The sequence below is a fragment of the Hyperolius riggenbachi genome, chromosome 8, assembly GCF_040937935.1.
Source record: "Hyperolius riggenbachi isolate aHypRig1 chromosome 8, aHypRig1.pri, whole genome shotgun sequence".
Classification (NCBI taxonomy): Eukaryota; Metazoa; Chordata; class Amphibia; order Anura; family Hyperoliidae; genus Hyperolius; species Hyperolius riggenbachi.
In genome coordinates, this window is record NC_090653.1 from 27,927,373 (window position 1) to 27,952,809 (window position 25,437).

General features: G+C 46.3%; 1 protein-coding gene across 2 annotated transcripts in view; it reads left to right on the forward strand.

The window, feature by feature from the left end:
- The window catches only part of LOC137528057 (peptidoglycan recognition protein 1-like), a 76,171-nt gene that overhangs the window by 34,203 nt on the left and 16,531 nt on the right, over nucleotides 1-25,437 (forward strand). For both annotated transcript variants that reach the window (XM_068249295.1, XM_068249294.1), the window contains exons 2-3: nucleotides 9,620-9,708; nucleotides 21,324-21,537. In XM_068249295.1, the coding sequence (XP_068105396.1) occupies nucleotides 9,654-9,708; nucleotides 21,324-21,537 (269 nt within the window). In that variant the 5' untranslated portion in view covers nucleotides 9,620-9,653. The remainder of the gene's footprint in view (nucleotides 1-9,619; nucleotides 9,709-21,323; nucleotides 21,538-25,437) is intronic.

Here is a 25,437-nt window from a genome sequence, read left to right on the forward strand (position 1 = left end):
CCAATACATCTGCTGTATTGATTCAGTGAGGAATTCAGCAGGGGGAGGAACCCTTCACAAATCGTGTCTAGCCTGCACTGCTGCACCATCTGTAGAACTACTATAAAGCGCTCCTTAATCTGTGACAGTTTAGGGATGTATTTCCACTTTTTTAGAGCAGCTCTAGAAATTGACGCTAAACTGTCACTATTAAGTAGGATTTAAGAAGTTTCTTATTATCATGCAGAACAGTTCCTCTGCTGGTTAGAACTGTTTAAGAAGAAAAAACTGTTGGTAATGCTTTGATAAATCTGGCCCACTGGGAGACGCATTCAACAAGTTACTCATAGAATGAAAACTCACATCCTATTACAAGGCAAAGTGGAGATGGTACTTCCCCACATGCTCTTATGAGCGGTTGACTCCTTTAGCAACCCACAATTGTTAGTATACTTACCTACTGTTATATTTGTGCCCATTACCAGACTTTATTACATCAGATTGAGCTCCTGGTGCCTGTGTGTTTTTTCTATTCTTACGAGTTTGGAATCCCTATCTGAGGCATAATACAAGCATCCACAGCAATAAATTCCATTATCTGCCATCTGAAACCAAGTACCTTCACCTAGTAGGTACCAGAATCAGTATTGTCATATCCCAGCACTGTGACCAAAACAAATTTCTTCACACTAGTCTGAACCTTACACTGACAGAAAACTCTAAATTAACCACCCCCAAAAGTAACCTCATCTACCTTGTCTGTTTTAGTAATTGCAAAAAGCTTAAGTGTTTTTTTCCAAGAGAAAGCTAAAAAATCCCTTGTTGTTTTAGATAGATTAGGGCTGGATTTCTGTGAAGAACACACAGACCCAAGACTAGGGTGGCTACTGCTCAAGGGGAAAACAGGACATGGAAGTGAGGTTGCTAGTGATGCTTATCTGAGCTAGGATATCCGAGTTACTCGGTCTCGGATATCCTAGCTCTTTTTTCACTATTCGAGCTCGAATACCGAACTCGAATAGTATTAGCGCAAGCAGCTATCCGGAGATATCCTAGCTATCCGAGCTCGGATAGCGTCACGAGCTCGGATAGCGTCACGACAGACGTCACCTCGAGTCCTCACAAGTGAATCAGAGGGCTCCCAGCCCTCTGACTGCAGCCAATCACATAGGGGGAGCCTGGCCAAGCCCCCCTCTATAAATAGCGGGCGCCATGTTGCCTCACTCGTCCTGCTTGCGACTTACTGACTGATAGTACTGAGAGACTGCTCCAGTGCTTTTTGTCTGTGTGCAAGTGCATTGCTATTGTTCTAAACCTAGCGTTTTTACACTCCAACACTTGATCTTCAACTGTATTGCTTTGTATTGTAGATAGATTGTATTTTAGGCAGTTTAGTTTGGGTGATTACTAGGGGGACTAGGGAGGGAGAGAGACTGTCACTGGTGCTGCTGCAGGCCTGCAGCCAGCAGCTAGGCCCTGTGCCTAGGCAAGGCAGCCTGCCCTGCTCTGTGCTCTAGTCTCTAGTTACCTTACCTGTGCTATCACCTGTCCTACTCTACTCCTGTACTACTACTACTTCTGTGTTAGATAGATTTGTACTATTTTGTAGTTAGCAAGGCCCAGCTTTACTGCTATACCTGTCCTGTTGTATCTGCTCTCTGTAATCTAGTCACACCTGTTGTATTATTTAGCTAGATTCTTCTATTGTTTAGTTAGTAGTACTGTAGTGTACTGTACTCTAGTCTGTGTATAGGTACCATCCGTCACCGCGTTACCTAGGGTCTTTGTGTGCGCAGTGCACGTCTGCGCTGTCCGCACCCTCTCGTTAGTGCTACACCGTTCTATTGTTTATATATTACTTCTATTGTGTATTCGCTGACTTGTACTGTAGTCTGTGTATAGGGACACCGTCAGTCAGCGTCAGCTAGGGTCTTTGTGTGCGCAGTGCACATCTGCGCTGTCCGCACCCTCTCGTTAGTGCTACACCCGTCCTATTTTTTCTATTACTTCTATTGTGTATTTGCTGACTTGTACTGTAGTCTGTGTATAGGGACACCGTCAGTCAGCGTCAGCTAGGGTCTTTGTGTGCGCAGTGCGCACTCTCTCGTTAGTGCTACACCGGTCTCTGCTGTACAGTACACCTGTCCGTCACCTCACACACCCACCACCACCAGTCCCACCCCATTAAAGTACCCCACTTGTCCCACCCGCCTTTACATACATATGTTTTTTTTTTCATTTGTATAATATTAAAAATATACAATGTCTGGCACTGGCAGCCGCGGTTTGGGCAGGGGCAGCAAGGGCAGCAAGGGCATCGCCAAGAGAGGAGGTCATGGACGTGGCAGCCGCGCCACCACCACCATGCACAGTTCTGCGTCTGAACCAGTGGCTATTCCGCCATTAGCCACTGGCCGTGGACGCCTTGGCCGCCCAACAGCTGGGAGTCACGCTGCAGAGATACAGCAGCAGCAGCAGCAGCGTGTGGCCCAGATGTTCCTCCCACCGCCAGGTCGTAGCCGTCCTATTGAGGAGAAGGACGCAGACGCTGTGGTGGAACTGATGGTGGATGAGCAGGCCACCATTAGCTCTGGAACCGAGTCCTCCACCCCCGCCACCACTCCTGTTCGCAAGAGCAGCAGTAGCCAACGAGCACTGCCTGGGGAGCAGGAGGAGGAGGAGGAGGAGTGCAGTTCTCCAGCCCCAGCGGGCGACATCAGCACCCTGTCACTCAGCACCTTGTTATCCCCAAGCGCAGTGGGGTTATGGAATGCTGTTGCGGAAGAATTGGCGGAGGAAGGAATGCTCATGGGCACTTTGGGGGATGGTGCTTTGGACATTCAGACAGTGGTGACTGTCCATCCGCCCATGCATGCAGAAGGGGAGTTTGGGGGATCCCAGCAGGACATGTTTGCGGAGGGGAGGATGATGATGACACTGTGAAGGACAAAGACTGGTTGCCAGGTCCTGGGAGTGGGGATGTCATCAGCTCTGAGGAGGAGGAGGAGGATGCGTCTGCGGGCCTTGCTAGAAGGATCAGCATCGCAGGCATGGGCAGGATCACAAGTGGGCATGGTATGCAGGCAGAGCAGGGACAAGGTCCTCCAGCACCCAAGGCTGAGACACCAAAGTGCGCCCCTCCATCCCTCCCACCCCAGCTGTCACACCCTGATTGCTATTAGACTAAGAGAGCACAACCTCCCCAACACCTTAATATACAGAATACAGAATACTTTATTTCGCCAAGTACAACAGGGGTTGAACCCGGAATTATTTTTGCCACATACAGGGTTGGCGATGGTACAGTAACAAGCACACAGATGAGAATGCAGGTGAAAATACAGATGAAAATACACATAGTAGTCATATAGGGGGACCGTCTGGTGCTATGTTGAGCGGAGCTGCCGCAATCTTTGTGTGGCGCTCAACTGCTCTGCAGCACATTTGGACGCCCCGCAGTATGCTATTGAACAAGAAGATGGAAGAGAGAGGTCAAAGAAATAAAAAAGATAATTGGAAAAGAAAAAAAAAAAGAAAAAAAAAGTGGTAGCCAGTGAGTCCAAGAGTCCCCTGGGGGATGGTAATACCTGTCCCGGTCTTGCATACCCCATTCCTAGGCAGAAGGTCCGTGTTGGTGCAGACTCCATCAGAGCAGCCAGGGGCAGAATCGGTGGCATGGGTGCCCGGGCATGCGGCATTTGCAGGCAAAAAAATTCATGGGACCGGCCCGATGGGAACGCCGCTGCGACCTCCATGAGCGGGCCGCAGTGAATTGGCCGGCAGGGCGACAAGGACAGTTGGAGAGCTGCAGCAGCAGCTGCAATGGTGAAGCCGGGCGGCGTGAGGTTGACTCCCGCGGTAAGCGGCAGAACAAGGCCACCGATGGTGGCGTTACTCAGCCCCCAACTCCCCAGCACAGGCCCACATCGGCAGCAGGAGTGTTGTGCAGCAAGAGGCTGAGCGACGGAGTGTCCTGGATGGCGGTCGGCGGTAGAGTGGCATGACCTAAAGTGATCTCCCCATGTGATGTGCTGGGCCTCTCCAAAACGGCGCCATGAGGGGGTAGCGGTGGTGTCCTGATCAGAGCCGCCATCGGGTCGAAGCTTCTCCCACGTGGTACGGAGAAGCCGCCGCTGGAGCCGAAGTCGTGCGTCACCTGCCGAGATTGGACTGCAAGCCGCCACTGATCCGATGTCCTGGGGTCTGCTGCTGCAGAGTGCAGAGGAGCGATGGAAGAGTACCGGTGGAAGAGCACATGGCCGCTGCTGGAGCTCTCATGGCCGCTGCTGGAATTGGAGTCGCCCCGCTTAGTAAGTCGGGACTGGGCTTGTGCTGGAGTTGCCAGACATCTCAATTTGTCGGGCTTCCCTTGGGTGAGCCAGGAGGCGGCTAGACCAGAGGACCAGGCTGGGAAAGTGAGTAAAAAAGTGGTTACTAGCCAGAGCCCCTGTGGCCGTGGCTACCTATCCAGGCGCCATCTTGTTCTAGTTATCTGGCTTGCAGTCACTGCTATGTATTCCCTTTTCTTATTTCTTTCTGCTTCATACACAATTAGGAATGACAGCTGAATGAATTGTGCGCCCCCTCCTACACTGCGCCCTGAGGCTGGAGCCTCTCCAGCCTATGCCTCGGCCCGGCCCTGTATGCAGGCCACACAGCGTGCTGATCAGGAGACGAGTTCTGCCAGTGCCACCACCAGCCGCACCAAGAACCCCCCCCCCCCCAAACCACCACAGGGAGACCAGCGGCAGCAGCACCTTCAACCGAAGGGGCAACTTCACCTCCCCAATATGGAATTTTTTCACCCTTCCATATTTGGAGTGCAAGTATGCCACCTGCAACCAGTGCCGCAAGCAGCTCAGCAGAGGGAAGGAGCCCTCTGCGTTTGGCACCACCTCTCTGGCAAACCATCTTGCAGGGAAACACTTTCACGAGCATGAGGAGTTCGTGAAGTTGAAGGAAACTGGCAGTGGCAGACCCGCCACCACTGCGAAGCCGTCGGCAGCAGGAGTGCGTCACTGATCCTCCTCCCTCTGCAACTCCTGCCGCCAACACTGAGGCCTGTTCTGGCAGCCAGTCCTCAGTGGCCTCCTCTGCTCCCTCCACTGCTTCCCGTGCCAGCAAAAGGCCTCGCCAGACCCTGCTCAGCGACACCTTCCAGGGGGTGGTCAGGGTTCTGCCTCCCAGCAGCCGTCGCGTGCGTCAGCTGAACGGCTTGCTGGCACGGGCCATGTGCTCCCAACTCCTGCCTTATTCCCTTGTGCAGGAGGGGAGCGACATGCGTGCGCTCCTGATGTGTGCAGCCCCCGATTGGCCAATCCCCAGCCGACAATATTTTGCACGCATGGCCATCCCTGCACTTCACCGCTCTGTGATGGCCAATGTCGGGAGAGGGCTGGAGTAGGCGGTGGGTCAACGGGTTCACGTCACCATGGACTCATGGAGCAGCCGGTTTGGGACAGGCCGCTATCTGTCCTTCACCGTGCATTGGGTCAGCTTGGTGGAAGGGGGTGAGGAGGGGGGAGCAGCATCGGGCACTGTCAGAGCAGCAGCACCAACAACGCAGTGGGTGGTGCCACCATGCAGGGTCAGCGGAACAGCAGCAGGTTACTCTGATCCGCTTCCATCCTCCGGCACACCAGCCCAAACCCCCCGCCTCAGCAGCAGCGTGAAGCCCCGCCACTGCCAAGCGCTGCTGGAATTGGTCAGCCTGGGGAAGACCAAACTGACGGCGAACCACGTCCTGGCCAAACTCCGAGAGCAGGAGAGGAATTGGCTGACCCCCAGAGGCCTCAGAGTCGGAGAGGTGGTGTCCGACAATGGGGCAAACCTGGTTGCTGCCATCAGCAGGGGAGACCTGACCCACATCCCCTGCCTGGCGCACGTCCTGAACCTGGTAGTCCAAAAGTTCCTGCGGACCTACCAGGGGATGGACCGACTCCTTGAGGCGGCAAGGAAGGTTGTGTGTCACTTCTGGCACCGGCCTGCAGCCGTGGCGAGCCTGGAAGAGGTGCTGAAGGAGCTGCACCTGCCACAGCACCGGCTCATGCTCAATGTTCCAACTCGCTGGAACTCCACCCTGGCGATGTTGGAGCATCTGGTTGAACAGAAGCAGGCTGTCAGCCAGTACGTTGCACGAGCAACAGTTGCCTCCCTCACTGCAACTGGGCGTGCCGCCACCAACCTCCCGTCCATCATCTCCACGGAGGACTGGGGGCACATGCAGCAGGTGTGCTCAGTCCTGGCACCCTTCCTGCAGGCCACCAACATGGTGAGCAGGGACCATGCAATGGTGTGCGAGTGGGTCCCCTTGGTGTGTGTGCTGGACAGGGCCCTGTATGCACTGCTGGAAGAGGGAGCGGCAGCCTTGGACCAGCAGGAGCTGCAGGCAGCTTCACAGGCCACCTCTGAGGAGGAGGAGGGCTTGGAGTTGGTCGAGGTCCCTGACCTTGCTGCTGATGAGGGGGAGTAGCAGAGCGCAGCTGGACTGGTGCGGGGGTGGAGAGAGGATGAGGTGGAGGAGGCAGAGGAGGACAGCAATGTCGGCTCTGGGGCTGCCGATGATGTGCCAACAGACGTGGCCAGACTCTTCTCAATGGCAGCGCACATGCCTGCGCAAGGACCCAATAGTGATCCAGATGAAGCAGAGGGAGGACATCTGGATCTGCATGATGCTGGACCCACGTCTGAAGAGGAAGCTCAGCCAGTTCCTGCCTGCAGGAGGAGACCGTGCGCAACAAATGAGGGATTTGCAGCTGTCCCTTGTTGAGCGCTTGGAGGAAGCCTTCCCTTAGACATCCACCCCCACTGTCCAGCCAGCACAGAGGCAGCAGCAGGTGCCTGCATCCACCAGCAGCAAGCGCACGCACACCACAGACCTGCTGTCTCTGACCCAAGAGCTCTACATGAGTGTAGAGCTGCCAAGGACTAGAGAGGAGGTGCCTGCAGCAGCATCCTTCTCCAGTCACAGGCAGCGCTTGACCCGCATGGTGGCTGACCACTTGGAGTCCTTCAGCGGGCTTGACAGCGTGGCCCCTGTTGATCCCATGGAGTATTGGGTCAAGCACCTGCTGATCTGGAGCGAGCTTGCGCAGTACGCCCTGGAAGTGCTCTCCTGCCCCCCTTCCAGCGTACTGTCAGAGCGTTGCTTCAGTGCAGCCGGTGGAGTCGTCACTGAGAAGCGATCTCGTCTGTCTCACAAGTCTGTGGACAGACTGACGTTTCTCAAAATGAACCAGGCTTGGGTGGAAGGCGAATTCATGGCCCCTGTTGTCGGCGAGAGGGGGACATGAAGTGACGACTGGCACACACACATACACCTGCTGCTGCTGTTGTATTTCATCCTGCTGTCTGTGTCTCCACTGCCAGGGAACACATTACAAGGTGCTGCTGCCCATGCACCACCAGCTATTATGCTCAACAATAGCTGCAATAATTTAAAAAAAAAATTGTAATTATTTTAGAGGTGTCCGGGTTGAAAACTGTGCTGTCCCAATTGTGTATTGGACACAATGTGGGCTTCACGACCGCTGTCTGGAACCTCATGATGTTCATTTAAGGCCCTGGAACCACCGCTAGGAACCAGGGCTTACTATGTCTCGCTGCTTGCCCTCCTGCCTGCTGCCAAATGCCAGTCTGCCACACACTTATCCTCCTCACGCTGCCTGCTGTTATATTTCCTCCTGCTGTCTGTGTCTCCTCTCCACTGCCAGGGAACACATTACAAGGTGCTGCTGCCCATGCGCCACCAGCTGTTACGCTCAACAATAGTTGCAATAATTAAAAAAAATTGTAATTATTTTAGAGGTGTCCGGGTTGAAAACTGTGCTGTCCCAATTGTGTATTGGACACAATGTGGGCTTCACGACCGCTGTCTGGAACCTCATGATGTTCATTTATGGCCCTGGAACCACCGCTAGGAACCAGGGCCTATTATGTCAGTCACATCACACTGCCTGACACACATTACTCCTCATCCTGTAGCTGCATTGAGCTTCTGCTGTCTGTGTGCTGCTACCACTGCCAGGGAGAACAGAAGAAGAACTATTTTCTGCTGCCACCTGCCCACCCACTCTCCTACCGAGTACCGACCGACTATTACCACACACTACAAATAGCTGCAAGCCTGCAACTACTTCCTCCTCCTGCTGATGTCTGTGTTTTACCACCGCCTGGGTACACAGAAAAAGGTGCTGTGGCTTGCAATGTGCCACTACCTACCTATTGTGCCATCAACACAACCATAATTATGGTGTTATTAAAATAAAATATTTCCACAAATGAAGTAAAAAAAAATATTACAAAAGAAAGGAAAACCAAGACACATAATATAATGATAGAGAAGAAGAGGAAGAAGAAGAAGATGAAGAAGAAGAAGATATAGAAGAAGAAGAAGATCAAGAAGATAAAGACGATATAGATGAAGAAGATATAGAATAAGAAGATATAGAAGAAGAAGAAGAAGATGAAGAAGAAGATGAAGAAGATATAGAAGAAGAAGATATAGAAGAAGATGAAGAAGATATAGAAGAAGAAGATATAGAAGAAGATGAAGAAGAAGAAGAAGAAGAAGAAGAAGATATAGAAGAAGAAGATATAGAAGATGAAGAAGATGAAGAAGACATAGACGAAGAAGATATAGAAGAAGATGAAGAAGAAGATGAAGAAGAAGAAGATATAGAAGAAGAAGATATAAAAGAAGAAGATATAGAAGAAGATGAAGAAGAAGATATAGAAGAAGAAGATATAGAAGAAGAAGATATAGAAGAAGATGAAGAAGAAGAAGATATAGAAGAAGAAGAAAAAGATATAGAAGAAGAAGAGGAAGAAGAAGATATAGAAGAAGAAGAGGAAGAAGAAGATATAGAAGAAGAAGAAGAAGATATAGAAGAAGAAGAGGAAGAAGAAGATATAGAAGAAGAAGAAGAAGAAGGAGATATAGAAGAAAAAGATGAAGACAACGTAAAATGAAGACTGTTACAACAACCATTTTGGACACATCTTCTCATGCAAAAACTTTTCATGAAGTTAATTTACTATTTTTGAGACCTTTTTTTATAACTACTACATCACCACATAATCTTGATGTTTTTCTTCATAAAAAAGGTGGTTTCATGCATCATTGACCTCCAATACAAGTTTTACAAGCTATTTAAGGCCAGCTCGAATATTTTACTCGAATACAGACTCGGATAGTGACATCGGATATCCGAGGTCGAATCGGATATTCGATTACATCGGATATTGAACTTCGAGTGAATTCGGATAGTTTACTATCCGAATTCGACCAAACTCGAATAGGATAATGAGGTATCCGATCAACACTAGAGTTTGCTACATTTCGAAAAGGAGGCTGCAAATGGAAAAGGGAGGAGGCAAGTAGGGATGAAAATATGGAAGAGGGAAGCTGGCACCTAAATGAGCTGTACATTAAAAAGAGGAGCTGCTGTATATGGATTTTACATATAGTAGAGGGACCTGCACATGGAATAGGTGGGGGTCTGCTGTACGTGGAATGGGAGCTACAGGAAGGTTAGCCTAGAGGCAGAAAACGTGGATGGACAATGTTCCTTTGCTGGTTTATTGACTTATTACACATATCAAAAGTTTATTGCCTACTTTTGTCTTTTTCCTCTTGCAGAGTCATCTAACTTCCTGTATTTCCTGGTGTCATCATGATTCTCTTTCTTGTTATTCTGTCTGTGCTGTGCACAACACTAAATGCCCTGGGTAAGTTTTTGAGTCATTTTCATTCTAGTGCTTTGGGATGTACTGTGTACATAACTTAACCTCATAAATATAATCCTTGAACTGGCACGTAATATGCATTATTATTTACTGGATTTATATAGCACCAACATATTACGCAGCACTGTACAATACACATGCCTCGCAAGCCTATGTGTCGGCCTGGCCCTGCCTTCCTCTACCTATGCCTAACTCTTAGGCCTGGTGCACACCAAAAACTGCAAGCAGATCCGCAAAACGCTAGCATTTTTAGCTGCGTGTTTTCTTCTTATTTTGAAGCGTTTTGCTAGCGTTTTGCGGTTTTGTGCTGCGGTTTTTGGTACAGCAGATTACAGATATTGTTACAGTAAAGCTGTTACTGAACAGCTTCTGTAACAAAAACGCCTGGCAAACCGCTCTGATGTAGCATTTTTCAGAGTGGTTTGCGTTTTTCCTATACTTTACAATTAGGCAGAAACGCCTCCGCAATCCAAAATCTGCAGCAGCCCGGGAGTATGCGTTTCTGCAAAACGCCTCCCGCTCTGGTGTGCACCACCCCATTGAAATACATTACCCTAGCGTTTCCACATCCACAATCGGATCTGAAAACGCTGCCGAACCACTCTGGTGTGCACTAGACCTTAGACCCCCCCTGGTGATTCCTAACCCTAAGACCCCCCTGATGGTGCCTAACCCTAAGACCCCCCCTAGTGCTGCCTAACCCTAAACCCCCCTGGTGATGCCTAACCCTAACCACCCCCTGGTGGTGCCTGACCCTAACCACCCCCTGGTGGTGCCTAACCATAACCACATCACCGGTGGCGCCTAACCCTAACCATTCTCCTGGTTGTGCCTAACTCTAAGATCCTCCCTGGCAGTTCCTAACCATTAAACCCCCTGGTGGTGCCTAACCCTAAGACCCCCCCCCCCCCTGGTGGTGCCTAACCCTAAACCCCCCTGGTAATGTCTAATTTTAAGACCCCTCCTGGTGGTGCCTAACCCTAAGACTCCCTGGTGGTGCCTAACCCTAACTCCCCTGGTGGTGCCAAACCCTAAACTCCCCTGGTGGTGCCTAACCCTTAGACTCCGCTGGTGGTGTCTAACCCTAACCCCCCCTGCTGATGCCTAACCCTAAACCCCCATGGTGGTGCTTAACCCTAAAACCCAAATGGTGGTGCCTAACCCTAAGACCCCCTGGTGGTGCCTAACCCTAACCCTTCCCCTGGTGGTGCCTAACCCTAAGACCCCCCTGGTGGTGCCTAACCTTTAACCCCCCCTGGTGGTGTCTAACCCTAACCCCCCTGGTGGTGCCTAACCATAAGACCCCCCCTAGTGGTGTCTAACCCTAAACCCCCCTGGTGGTGCCTAACCCTAACCACTCCCTGGTGGTGCCTAACCCTAACCACATCACTGGTGGCGCCTAACCCTTCCCCTGATTGTGCCTAACTCTAAGATCCTCCCTGGCAGTTCCTAACCATTAAACCCCCCTGGTGGTGCCTAACCCTAAACCCCCCTGGTGGTGTCTAATTTTAAAACCCCTCCTGGTGGTGCCTAACCCTAAGACCCCCTGGTGGTGCCTAACCCTAACCCCCCCCTGGTGGTGCCTAAGCCTAACTCCCCCCCCTGGTGGTGCCTAACCCTAAACCCCCTGGTGGTGCCTAACCCTAACCTAAGACCCTGCTGGTGGTGTCTTACCCTAACCCCCCCTGCTGATGCCTAACCCTAAACCCCCCTGGTGGTGCTTAACCCTAAAACCCAAATGGTGGTGCCTAACCCTAAGACCCCCTGGTGGTGCCTAATCCTAACCCTTCCCCTGGTGGTGCCTAACCCTAAGACCCCCCTGGTGGTGCCTAACCCTAACCCCCCCCCCCCCCGCTGGTGGTGCCTAACCCTAAACCCCCCTGGTGGTGCCTAACCCTAAGACCCCCCCTGGTGGTGTCTAACCCTAACCCCCCCCCCCTGCTGATGCCTAACCCTAAACCCCCCTGGTGGTGCCTAACCCTAAGACCCCCCCTGGTGGTGTCTAACCCTAACCCCCCCCCCCCTGCTGATGCCTAACCCTAAGACCCCCCTGGTGGTGCTTAAACCTAAAACTCCTATATCGTATTGTTTATCATATTATTTTTAAAATTGATATATTTAGTTATTTGTATTTTCCAGATAATATCGTTTTAGTTATCAAACTTTACTAAACCTTAAAACTCTCCTAGTAGTGCCTAACCCTAAAACTCCCATATCATTTATCAAATTATTTTTTAAATCAATATATTTAGTTATTTGAGGAATATTTGCATTTTCCAGATAATATTGTTTTAGTTATTAAACTTTACGTAGATACAAACGATAACTATAGTAAGTATGTATGTAAACAAATTATTCACCAGGCACCCATTGTAAACATTATTATTCACCAGTCACCCATTGTAAACATTATTATTCACTAGGCGCCCATTGTAAACAAATTATTCACCAGGCACCCATTGTAAACATTATTATTCACCAGTCACCCATTGTAAACATTATTATTCACTAGGCGCCCATTGTAAACATTATTGTTCACCAGGAACCCATTGTAAACGTTATTATTCACCAGGCACCCATTGTAAACGTTATTATTTACCAGGCACCAATTGTAAACATTATTATTCACCAGGAACCCATTGTAAATGTTATTATTCACCAGTCACCCATTGTAAACGTTATTATTCACTAGGAACCCATTGTAAACATTATTATTCACCAGGAACCCATTGTAAACGTTATTATTCACCAGGCGCCCATTGTAAACGTTATTATTCACCAGGAACCCATTGTAAACGTTATTATTCACCAGGCACCCATTGTAAACGTTATTATTCACCAGTCACCCATTGTAAACGTTATTATTCACCAGGCACCCATTGTAAACGTTATTATTCACCAGGCACCCATTGTAAACGTTATTATTTACCAGGCACCAATTGTAAACATTATTATTCACCAGGAACCCATTGTAAACGTTATTATTCACTAGGAACCCATTGTAAACATTATTATTCACCAGGAACCCATTGTAAACGTTATGATTCACCAGGAACCCATTGTAAACATTATTATTCACTAGGAGCCCATTGTAAACATTATTATTCACCAGGAACCCATTGTAAACGTTATTATTCACCAGGCACCCATTGTAAACGTTATTATTCACCAGGAACCCATTGTAAACGTTATTATTCATCAGGCGCCCATTGTAAACATTATTATTCACCAGGAACCCATTGTAGACATTATTATTCACCAGGCACCCATTGTAAACGTTATTATTCACCAGGCGCCCATTGTAAACATTATTATTCACCAGGCGCCCATTGTAAACATTATTATTCATAAGGAACCCATTGTAAACATTATTATTCACCAGGAACCCATTGTAAACATTATTATTTACCAGGCACCTATTGTAAACGTTATTATTCACCAGGCACCCATTGTAAACGTTATTATTCACTAGGAGCCCATTGTAAACATTATTATTCACCAGGAACCCATTGTAAACGTTATTATTCACCAGGCACCCATTGTAAACGTTATTATTCACCAGGCGCCCATTGTAAACATTATTATTCACCAGGCGCCCATTGTAAACGTTATTATTCATCAGGAACCCATTGTAAACGTTATTATTCACCAGGCACCCATTGTAAACGTTATTATTCACTTGGAGCCCATTGTAAACATTATTATTCACCAGGAACCCATTGTAAACGTTATTATTTACCAGGCACCAATTGTAAACATTATTATTCACCAGGAACCCATTGTAAATGTTATTATTCACCAGTCACCCATTGTAAACGTTATTATTCACCAGGCACCCATTGTAAACGTTATTATTCACTAGGAGCCCATTGTAAACATTATTATTCACCAGGAACCCATTGTAAATGTTATTATTCACCAGTCACCCATTGTAAACGTTATTATTCACTAGGAACCCATTGTAAACATTATTCACCAGGAACCCATTGTAAACGTTATTATTCATCAGGCGCCCATTGTAAACGTTATTATTCATCAGGAACCCATTGTAAACATTATTATTTACCAGGCACCTATTGTAAACGTTATTATTCACCAGGCACCCATTGTAAACGTTATTATTCACCAGGCACCCATTGTAAACGTTATTATTCACCAGGAACCCATTGTAAACGTTATTATTCACCAGGAACCCATTGTAAACATTATTATTTACCAGGCACCTATTGTAAACGTTATTATTCACCAGGAACCCATTGTAAACGTTATTATTCACCAGGAACCCATTGTAAACGTTATTATTCACCAGGAACCCATTGTAAACGTTATTATTCACCAGGAACCCATTGTAAACGTTATTATTCACCAGGCGCCCATTGTAAACGTTATTATTCACCAGGAACCCACTGTAAACATTATTATTTACCAGGCACCTATTGTAAACGTTATTATTCACCAGGCACCCATTGTAAACGTTATTATTCACTAGGAGCCCATTGTAAACATTATTATTCACCAGGAACCCATTGTAAATGTTATTATTCACCAGTCACCCATTGTAAACGTTATTATTCACCAGGAACCCATTGTAAACATTATTATTCACCAGGCGCCCATTGTAAACATTATTATTCACCAGGAACCCATTGTAAACATTATTATTCACCAGGAACCCATTGTAAACATTATTATTCACCAGGCGCCCATTGTAAACGTTATTATTCATCAGGAACCCATTGTAAACGTTATTATTCACCAGGCACCCATTGTAAACGTTATTATTCACTAGGAGCCCATTGTAAACATTATTATTCACCAGGAACCCATTGTAAATGTTATTATTCACCAGTCACCCATTGTAAACGTTATTATTCACCAGGAACCCATTGTAAACATTATTATTCACCAGGCGCCCATTGTAAACATTATTATTCACCAGGAACCCATTGTAAACATTATTATTCACCAGGAACCCATTGTAAACATTATTATTTACCAGGCACCTATTGTAAACGTTATTATTCACCAGGCATCCATTGTAAACGTTATTATTCACTAGGCGCCCATTGTAAACGTTATTATTCACCAGGAACCCATTGTAAACGTTATTATTCACTAGGCGCCCATTGTAAACGTTATTATTCACCAGGAACCCATTGTAAACGTTATTATTCACTAGGCGCCCATTGTAAACGTTATTATTCACCAGGAACCCATTGTAAACGTTATTATTCATCAGGCGCCCAATGTAAACATTATTATTCACCAGGAACCCATTGTAAACGTTATTATTCACCAGGAACCCATTGTAAACGTTATTATTCACCAGGAACCCATTGTAAACGTTATTATTCACCAGGCACCCATTGTAAACGTTATTATTCACTAGGCGCCCATTGTAAACGTTATTATTCACCAGGAACCCTTTGTAAACGTTATTATTCACCAGGAACCCATTGTAAACGTTATTATTCACCAGGAACCCATTGTAAACATTATTATTCACCAGGCGCCCATTGTAAACATTATTATTCACCAGGAACCCATTGTAAACATTATTATTCACCAGGAACCCATTGTAAACATTATTATTTACCAGGCACCTATTGTAAACGTTATTATTCACCAGGCATCCATTGTAAACGTTATTATTCACTAGGCGCCCATTGTAAACGTTATTATTCACCAGGAACCCATTGTAAACGTTATTATTCACCAGGAACCCATTGTAAACGTTATTATTCACCAGGAACCCATTGTAAACGTTATTATTCACCAGGAACCCATTGTAAACGTTATTATTCACCAGGCACCCATTGTAAACGTTATTATTCACTAGGCACCCATTGTAAACGTTATTATTCATCAGGAACCCATTGTAAACTTTATTATTCACCAGGAACCCATTGTAAACGTTATTATTCACCAGGAACCCATTGTAAACGTTATTATTCACCAGGAACCCATTGTAAACGTTATTATTCACCAGGAACCCATTGTAAACATTATTATTCACCAGGCACCCATTGTAAACGTTATTATTCACTAGGCGCCCATTGTAAACATTATTATTCACCAGGAATCCATTGTAAACGTTATTATTCACCAGGCACCCATTGTAAACGTTATTATTTACCAGGCACCAATTGCAAACGCCGCTGGGAGACTGAAGGCGGAACTCCGCTCCACCTACCAACCAGGAGATGCGCACGCAGCCTGTGCATGATCTCCTGCAAACTGAAGCCCCAGGACTTTACGCCGATCAGCGTTAGGTGGTCCTGGGGCTGCCGGCTGCCGCCACGGCCACGCCCATTGGCAATGGAGGCTGGACATAGCCTCCATTGGCGTGACGGGGTTGGCAACCAATTAAACGATATTTAACATGAGAGTCAATGGCAACACCCTTTTTGTCCACTTGCCTCTTGCGCCCAAATTTCCTGCTTCTGACAAGGAGAAGGGGCTCATACTCACCTCTATTCTTTAAAGGTGAGGGTAACTACCCAATCAGTTGCATTGCAGACAGGGCCATACCTACAAATCATGCCCCCCCCCCCCCCCCCCTGCAAAATTTTGATAGGGTCTTCCAATTTTTATACACTTTTCCTCTCCTACTCCTGGTCACCAGGACAGCCCGGGGGGGCCATCTCACAAGGGTCATGTGACAAGTGTCGACATGATGATCTTCACACCCATAACAAGTGTAACAAGTGATGCCCAAAACAGCTAATCTGAAGGATGGACGTCTTTATCGGAGGGAGTGAAGTAGTAGTTGGGTCCCCCTTACAGCTCTGAGTCTCCCTGCAGTCGCAGGGGCTGCTCTCCTCTAGTTACACCCCTGATTGCAGAGCAATTCAACTCATTGCCCATACAATCCTATAGGCGTACGAGAGATATCAGCGCGGGAGACTTGGGCGCAGGATACAGCCGGTATATGGCTGATCCTGCTGCTGCACAAGTCCCGGCCGTGTTAAATACTATTCCCTCTCCAGGCCGCCATGGATGGTGGGGAATGAAATAATTTGGCTTCCAGCGATTGCTGGAGGCCGAATTATTGTGTTTTAAAAGTAACTTCAGCTCCGCCTGCTGACGGCGCCGGAGTTACTCTCTGTGAGCCCAAGTCTCCTGCGCTGGATTCCCTGTGCTCGCCCTATGGGCCTGTTCTTAACCACCCTGGCGTTCTGATTAAATCGCCAGGGTGGCTGCGGGAGGGTTTTTTTAAATAAAAAAAAAACTATTTCATGCAGCCAACTGAAAGTTGGCTGCATGAAAGCCCACTAGAGGGCGCTCCGGAGGCGATCTTCCGATCGCCTCCGGCGGCAAGAGATAACACGGAAGGCCGCAATGAGCGGCCCTCCGTGTTTCGCTTCCCTCGTCGCCATGGCGACGAGCGGAGTGACGTCATCGACGTCAGCCGACGTCTTGACGTCAGCCGCCTCCGATCCAGCCCTTAGCGCTGGCCGGAACTGTTTGTTCCGGCTACGCTGGGCTCGGGCGGCTGGGGGGACCCTCTTTCGCCGCTGCACGCGGCGGATCGCCGCGCTGCAGCGGCGATCAGGCAGCACACGCGGCTGGCAAAGTGCCGGCTGCGTGTGCTGCTTTTTATTTGGTGCAAATCGGCCCAGCAGGGCCTGAGCGGCAGCCTCTGGCGGTGTTGGACGAGCTGAGCTCGTCCAGACCGCTCAGCAGGTTAATACTGCATTGCAACTGATCGCATTATTCTAACTCGCTGCATTATTATTATTATTATTTATTGTATTTATAAAGCGCCAACATATTACGCAGCGCTGGACAATAAATATATACAATGATACAAGGATGACATATATAGGGTTATACACATAGAACAAAGTTATACATACAAATTGTACAAAATACACGATCATGCAATATGGGCTGGTTAGGTAGGCCCAGTAATACAAGTACAGGCTGTCATAGGACAGAAGACATGATCCTGTAGATTACACTAGGGAGTGGAGGACCCTGCCAGAGGCTTACAATCTAAAGGGAGAGGTGGAAACACTAGGGGGGGGCTGCATGCAGGCATTGTATTAAAGTCTATGTCCAGCCTCCATTGCAGGTCACATACATTATAATGCGTGCAGTGTGAATCCAGCCTGAATCTTTTGCCAGAACTCCTTACCAATGAGAGTCCTCGCACTGAAGAATACTCACTGGTCAGTTTAAATATCATCTCTAATAGAGATCCCAGAAGCAAATTCTAAAAAACCACGGGTACTTATTTAAAAAAAAAAAAAATCCACGGCTCTATACAGTTTCCTATTGCAGCTGTACAAGGAACTTCGACACAAATATCTTTGAATTTCCCAGCAGGGTTTCCTTCCCCCTAAGAAGTTAATGCTGGCATATAGCCCTATGCATCTAACTTCAAAGCCACAGGGCAACTATGAAGCTTATTTTTAAATCAATTTTATCTTTGTTCCTCCACTTCTTTCAAATAATGGTGAAATGTGGTCATAAAAAACTTGGCGGCCGGTTCTTGCACAGTGTGGGAGCCTGGACCGTTACCTCACTAACAAGACATTTCCAGGGAGCTAAAGTGCTGTGTTAGTAATGTGCTAGTGTACTTATACTTAAAGAGGAACTCCAGCCTAAACAAACATACTGTCATTAAAGGGAACCTAAACTGAGAAGGGCATGTTTTTTTCCTTTTAAAATAATACCAGTTGCCCGACTCTCCTGCTGATCCTGTGTCTCTAATACTTTCAGCCACAGCCCCTAAACAAGCATGCAGATCAGGTGCTCTGACTGAAGTCAGACTGGATTAGCTGCATGCTTGTTTCAGGTGTGTTATTCAGCCACTATTGCAGCAAAGAGATCAGCAGGACTACCAGGCAACTGGTATTGTTTAAAAGGAAACATCCATATCCCTCTCAGTTTAGGTTCCCTTTAAGTTACATTACTTATGTTAATTAAAACAGATAGGTAATATAATCTCTTACCCACACTGTTTTAAAAGAACAGGCAAATGTTTGATTTCACGATGGCAGCCATATTTTTGGTTGAAAGGAGGTGACAAGGAGCATGAGACACAGTTCCAACTGTCCTGTGTGCTGATCACCCCTCCCAGTTGCTAGGCAACGTGAACAACAACATAGAAAAATCCCATCATGCTCTGCACAGCATCAGGGAAAAAAAGCCTGGGCTTTTTTCCTTTGATGGGTGGAGCTTAGCTAAAAATGCAGCTAAAATTATTCTTTGGTAAGAAAAACAAAGTTATGATGCTGTGAAACTGTTAAAGAAACACCAAGCCTTTTCAGTTCTGCTCAGTAGATTTTTAGTCCGGAGGTTCACTTTAAGGACATTCAAAATCAGTTAACGGGAACCTGAAGTGCGAGGAATATGAAGGTTGCACTATTTATTCTATTTCATTTAGCCATAGACCCTGAACAAGCATGCAGATAAAAGGTTTCTGACTGAAGTCTGACTGGATTATCTGCATGCTTGTTTCTGGTGTGATTCAAACACTACTGCAGCCAAATAGATCAGCAGGGCTGCCAGGCAACTGGTATTGTTTAAAAGGAAATATTAAAGGCAGCTTCCATATGTCTCTCACTTCAGTGGTCCTTTAACTCCCCTGGTGGTATGGTTATTTCCGGATTTCAAGGTCTTTTTAAAATGTTTCAGACCCTAAAATCAGGAAAAAATTCATGCCGCCATAATCTCTGCAGTGGTTCTCACTCACCTCCCTGGGCTCCAGTGCTGCAATTTTCCCTCCATCCTCCAGGTGGCGCTGTAACTCTGTCGTGAGATCAATGACGGCGATCTCGCCAGAGTGATTCAGAGTCTCAGAGAAACAGGAAGGAGAATGACTACCAATGTCTGGATCCCTTGGGAGGTGAGTAAAAGTGCACGGTGTGCGCTATACTCTGCATTGAGCACCCAGCGGCTAGCCCGAGCTACACTCAGGATTACTGCCAGGGAGATTATATTGTGGTTCTGATTAAAGAAAAAAAATACAACCCACTGGTTTAGTTATATTTTAGAAATACAAAAATGCCACTGAAATGATTTAGTTGTTTGGTTTAATAAATGTACCATATGGTGTTTTTTATGTTTGGAAAGCCACAAATGCAGTATGAATGCAGTTCATATTGCATTTAGGTTGCATTTGCACTGTGATCTGTGTATACTAGTCCTTAATGTTTCCGATTATAATAGAAAAACAGCAGCTCGAATTTCTGGCTTAAAGAGAAAACACAGAGACCATCTTTCTGCACATTTGTACTTTGTATTATCAGCAACCAGAAGAGTGGATAGGGTGGCACTAGATGCCCTGGTAGGCAGCCCCAGGGGGGTAACAGGGGTTAGAGACCGTGCCTCCGGAAGAGTAGGTACAATTTATGGCACAAGAAAGTATACAAATATCCGGGCACCAATCAGCAAAATAATGCACAAACTCCTTTAATCCTTCCCCAAGAATTCTGACAGACAAATTGTATGGCCTACAATTTGTCTGTCAGAATTCTTGGGGAAGGATTAAAGTACTTTGTATTATACAGGTACATTGCAGAAACGGGGGGCTGCGCATTCCAAAAATGGGCATGCAGCATCTGAGGATAGCCTCCTCCATAGTGTAAATAAATGCAGGATCTGTTTGTATTCAGAGAGTATATTTAGCCTGTTAGGGGGTGCACGCCTGGGCGTTTATCCATTTTAAAAGTGGCCCCACACCATATAATTAATGATCTAATTTTTCACCAATTCGATAATTTTGATCGGTTGTCTCGAAAAATCGAGAATTTTTCATTGTTTTCGATTAATAAATCCGATCAAATTTATTTTTCTTCTTTTTTTTTCGATTTTTGGAGATTGGTCATGTTTGAAATTTCAGACCAACTTTATCAAGAATTGTATGGGGTGTGATGGATTGTCAATTACTCGATGTACAGTTCCAATCAATTTTTTTCTGAGCTTTCAATTATTTTATTCATGATTGGGGAAAGATTGAACATAGGTGTGTGGTACATTGGTCAGATTTTTGAATTGTTACGATCAGTCAGAAAAATTGATTGCTATTCTTGAATTGAACAGATATTTAAAAAAATGTATGGTGTGTGGCCACCTTTAGGCCCTATTTACACTTAATCAGTTGCTCGTAGTTATAACTGAAAGGATAACTGATTTTCAAAGTAATGTCCATGTTTCCCAATGGCTCAGTTCACACTATACGCGGTTTAACTGAAAGATTTTTCATAATGCACTGCTATGGAGAAGAACGAAAAAACGCGTACCAACTGATTAAGCATAAATGGAACCTAACCATTCAGATGCGGCATATCCGTTTTTGGGATGCACAGCCCCACCTTCCTTTCTGTGTCTGCTATATACAATGTAAGTACAAGGCTAGCTGTTCTCAGCCTGTATTCAAGCTTGCATGTTAATGTTCAGTTCAATTAAAACTAGGGCCATTAATGCATATGAATTGCACCTGTTTTGAATGCAATGTGTGTAGTTAACCTATTAGAGCTGCTAGTCATTTCAGATGTGAGCGGTTATAGGATGTGCTGGCTTCTCTCCTTTGCTTTATACCGGTATATTATTGTGTAGTTTAATGTCTGTCTTTTCTCTGTCTCTAGAAATAGTGTGCACACCCGCTGTTATAGCGCGTGATGGGTGGGGATTCGGAACAGAGGAACCAACCTGTGGAAAACCCTTGATCGGTGCAGCATCAAAAGTAATCATCCATCAGACAGGTGGAAACTCATGTCCAGAAACATCCTGTGATACCATTCTCCAGGGAATACGGGACAGTCACATGGCTGAAAGAAATCTGAAAGACATTGCCTACAAGTAAGAAGCAAATCAAGTCTGCTCAGAAAGACATTGGGGCCCATATGCTTCTCTTTGGTTTCTCCTGAGCTATTTCCTAGGAGATCATTTTCATATTTTAGCCGATCGGCAAACCTAGGTGTTAAGTGGTTTTACATGGAAACGGCCGTTCCATGTCAGTTCACAGAGGGTGTCTCCGTGAACAACCTGCGAGCCTCCGATCGCGGCTCGCAGGCAAAATGTAAACATGCGGGGAAGAAATCCCGCTGTTTACATCATACGGCGCTGCTGCCTCTGCCTCTGATTGGCCGGGGATCGCCGCAGTCTGATAGGCTAAAGCCTATCAGAGGTGGCGCAGGATGGAACGCCGTCCTGTGCCGCCCAGGGGAAAGAGGAGAGGGAGGGAAGGACAGGGAGGCCGAAAGTCGCTGCGGAGGGGGGCTTTGAGGAGCCCCCCCACAAGGCGAAAATAGCCGGCGGCGATCAGACCCCCCTAGCAAGACATCCCCCTAGTGGGGAGAAAAGGGGGGAAGTCTGGTCACCCTGACTGTCTGCTGATCTGTGCTGTGGGCTGGAGAGCCCACGCAGCACAGATCAGATCAAAATGGCCTGGTCCTTAAAGGGAACCTTAAAGAGACACTGAAGCGAAAAAAAATTATGATATTATGATTTGTATGTGTAGTACAGCTAAGAAATAAAACATTAAGATCAGATACATCAGTCTAATTGTTTCCAGTACAGGAAGAGTTGAGAAACTCCAGTTGTTATCTCTATGTAAACAAGCCATTAAGCTCTCCGACTAAATTAGTCGTGGAGAGGGCTATTATCTGACTTTTATTATCTCAACTGTAAGTAAACTGTTTACTTTTTCTCTGCTAGAGGAGAGGTCATTACTTCACAGACTGCTCTGAAAGAATCATTTTGAATGCTGAGTGTTGTGTAATCTGCACATATTATAGAATAATGCAATGTTAGAAAAAACACTATAAACCTGAAAATAAAAGTATGAGAATATTTTCTTTGCTGCTAATCTTCTAGTAATTATTCATAGTATACAACCAATTCATTATATCATATATTTTTTTTCGCTTCAGTGTCTCTTTAACTGTGGGCCCCCAAAAAAATTCACTTACCTGGGGCTTTCCCAAGCCTCCTGCAGCCGTCCTGTGCCCGCGCCGGTCCTTCGGTGCCCTCCGGTCTCCCTCCGCGGCTAAGTTTAGTTTTCGGCCGACTGCCAGTCGTCCTCCGGCAAAGCGCCCTCTTCTTCCGCATTCCCCGTCGTAAAGAGCCGTAAAGCGCGTCCGCATGTCGCAAGACGCGTCATGCGGACGCGCTTTACGGCTCTTTACGACGGGGAATGCGGAAGAAGAGGATGCTTTGCCGAAGGACGACTGGCAGTCGGCCGAAAACAAACTTAGCCGCGGAGGGAGACCGGAGGGCACCAAAGAACCGGCGCGGGCACAGGACGGCTGCAGGAGGCTTGGGAAAGACCCAGGTAAGTGAATTTTTTGGGGGGTCCACAGTTAAGGTTCCCTTTAAGTGGTTAAAATAACTTAAAAAGTAACCAAAACTTGGTTAAAAAGCACTATCAAAATTATTTTACGTATTTTCTTGCTTGCTGGTGGTTTAAAAGGCATTTTATAACAAGGTGTGAAAATATCACCTGGGAGAAAAAGTGAATTGCATATGCCCAATGAAGTCTCCATTTAGTCCAGTTGTGTATTTATTAGATTTAGTAGATACATGTTAAAGCGGACCTGAACTCAGAACTTCCTCTCTGCTCTAAGGCCTCTTTCACAGTGGGACGTTAAAGCCGCACATTAGAAAATGTTCCAACACAGACTAACGCACAGCAATACTAAGTCTGTGCGACATTCACAGTGCACACGTTGCGTTGTGTGCAACGTGTAGCAATATTTAGAAAGCTGCTGCATGCTGTGCGTTTAGCAATACATTTGCTGTGTTATGTGTGTTGCACATGCTCAGTAATGTTTTTTTTTTAAATGTAACGCATGCACCGTTTTCGTTCCATCACTGTGCAATGAAAACGACGCACCAAACGCAGGGCTAAAGATTGTACTATAACGTCCAAGTTATAGTCTTTCAATGTGTTGCATTAGAGTCACGTTATGCGACCTTAACGTTGCATCAAATGCAACGTCCCACTGTGAAAGAGGCCTAAAAGGTATGTAACTTTCTTCACAAAATGATCCGCACCATCTAAAATAATACTTTATTCAATCTTCATAAAATGGTAAAAGACATGAGAAGTGCCGAGTCTGTGACTCACCCACCTTGCAAGATTTTAGCCCAGTGACCCACTGTTCCAAGTTTGGGGTCTCTGACTTTAATGCTATAAGAATGAGAGCTTTTTACATTTTCTCATTGAAATCAATAGGGAAAATGTGATTGGTTGTTTGCAGCTCTGCCCACTTTTTGGATCCCCAAAATGTGACAGAATGTTTTACCTTCACCCCATGACTAAGTGACCCAAGTTTGGTGAGTGTAACTTCAAAGTTGTACGAGTGGGAAACGTTTCAAATTTTCCAATGAAAGTCTATAGGAAAAATGGGGTCTTTGGTGGGCCGCCACAGGTGCATAGAGGGTGGAATTGCTTAAAGCGGATCCGAGATGAAAAACTAACTATAACAAGTAACTTGTCTATATATCTTATCTAAAGTTTAGATGGTTTAAACAGCAAATCTGTCTGCATACAGCTTTAAGAGAATATGATTATTTCTTGCTGTGATGCAATGACAGCAGCCATGTTGTTTGTAAACATTACACAGAAGCAGGCTTATCTGCACCATCAGCACAGACTGAAAAAAACCTGATCCCCCCTCCTCCTCCCTCCTCCCCTCTGCCTCTGAAATTTCTGGCTAGTAATACCTCCCCCTCCTCCTGCCCAGACTGAGCTCCCATGAGCCCTTGCTACTGCCAAGGCTCTCTGAAAAAAGTGGGCGGCGCTCATTTAGTTTATAATAAATTAGAGTATTCAAACAAAAACAAAAAAACTATTTGGCTTAAGGAATGCCCTATAAACAATAGGAAAGGAACACAATTATGCAATGAGTAAAAGTTCATCTTGGATCCACTTTAACAGAGCACAAGCAGCGCCAGAACAAGGTCCTCCAGCCCCCCAAGGCTGACACACCAAAGTGCGCCCTCCATCCCTCCCACCCCAGCCGTCACACACACTGATTGCTATTAGACTAAGAGGCCCCCAACACCTTAATCTCTGGTTATCTGGCTTGCAGTCACCGCCATGTATCCCCTTTTCTTATTTTTCTCTGCTTCAAATACAATAGGGGAATGATAGCTGAGTAAGTTGTGCGCCCCCTCCTACACTGCGCCCAGAGGCTGGAGCCTCTCTCGCCTTTGCCCTGAGCACAAGCAACCTATTCGGGTATCAGCCGAACAAGTGTGCAAAGTTTCAAAATCGTACTCCTAAAACTGTAGGAGGAGTAGCGTATAGAAAATTGCAAAATATTCATTGGCCTCTGCTAGCTCTGCCCACTTTTGTCTGTCCCCAAAATTCATATTTTTATTTGGGGTGATACTAACAATATATGCACTATTTGGGTAAAAGAGGCACCCTGGTATACGGTAAAAGCGTTTAAAAACAGTTTAAAAACTAAAAGGTAATGAGGTAGCTTACCTCAATTGACAAAATCTTAGTAACAAAAGATTTTATTAGTGATAGCACAGGCAACGCGTTTCGCGGGTCTGAGCCTGCTTCCTCAGGCCAATAGCAGTGTCTGAGGAAGCGGGCTCAGACCCGCGAAACGTGCTGCCTGTGCTATCACTAATAAAATATTTTGTTGTTACAAAGATTTTGTCATCATTGAGGTAAGCTACCTCATTTTTAAACGCTTTTACCATATACCACGGCGCCTCTTTTACCCAAATAGTGCATCTAAT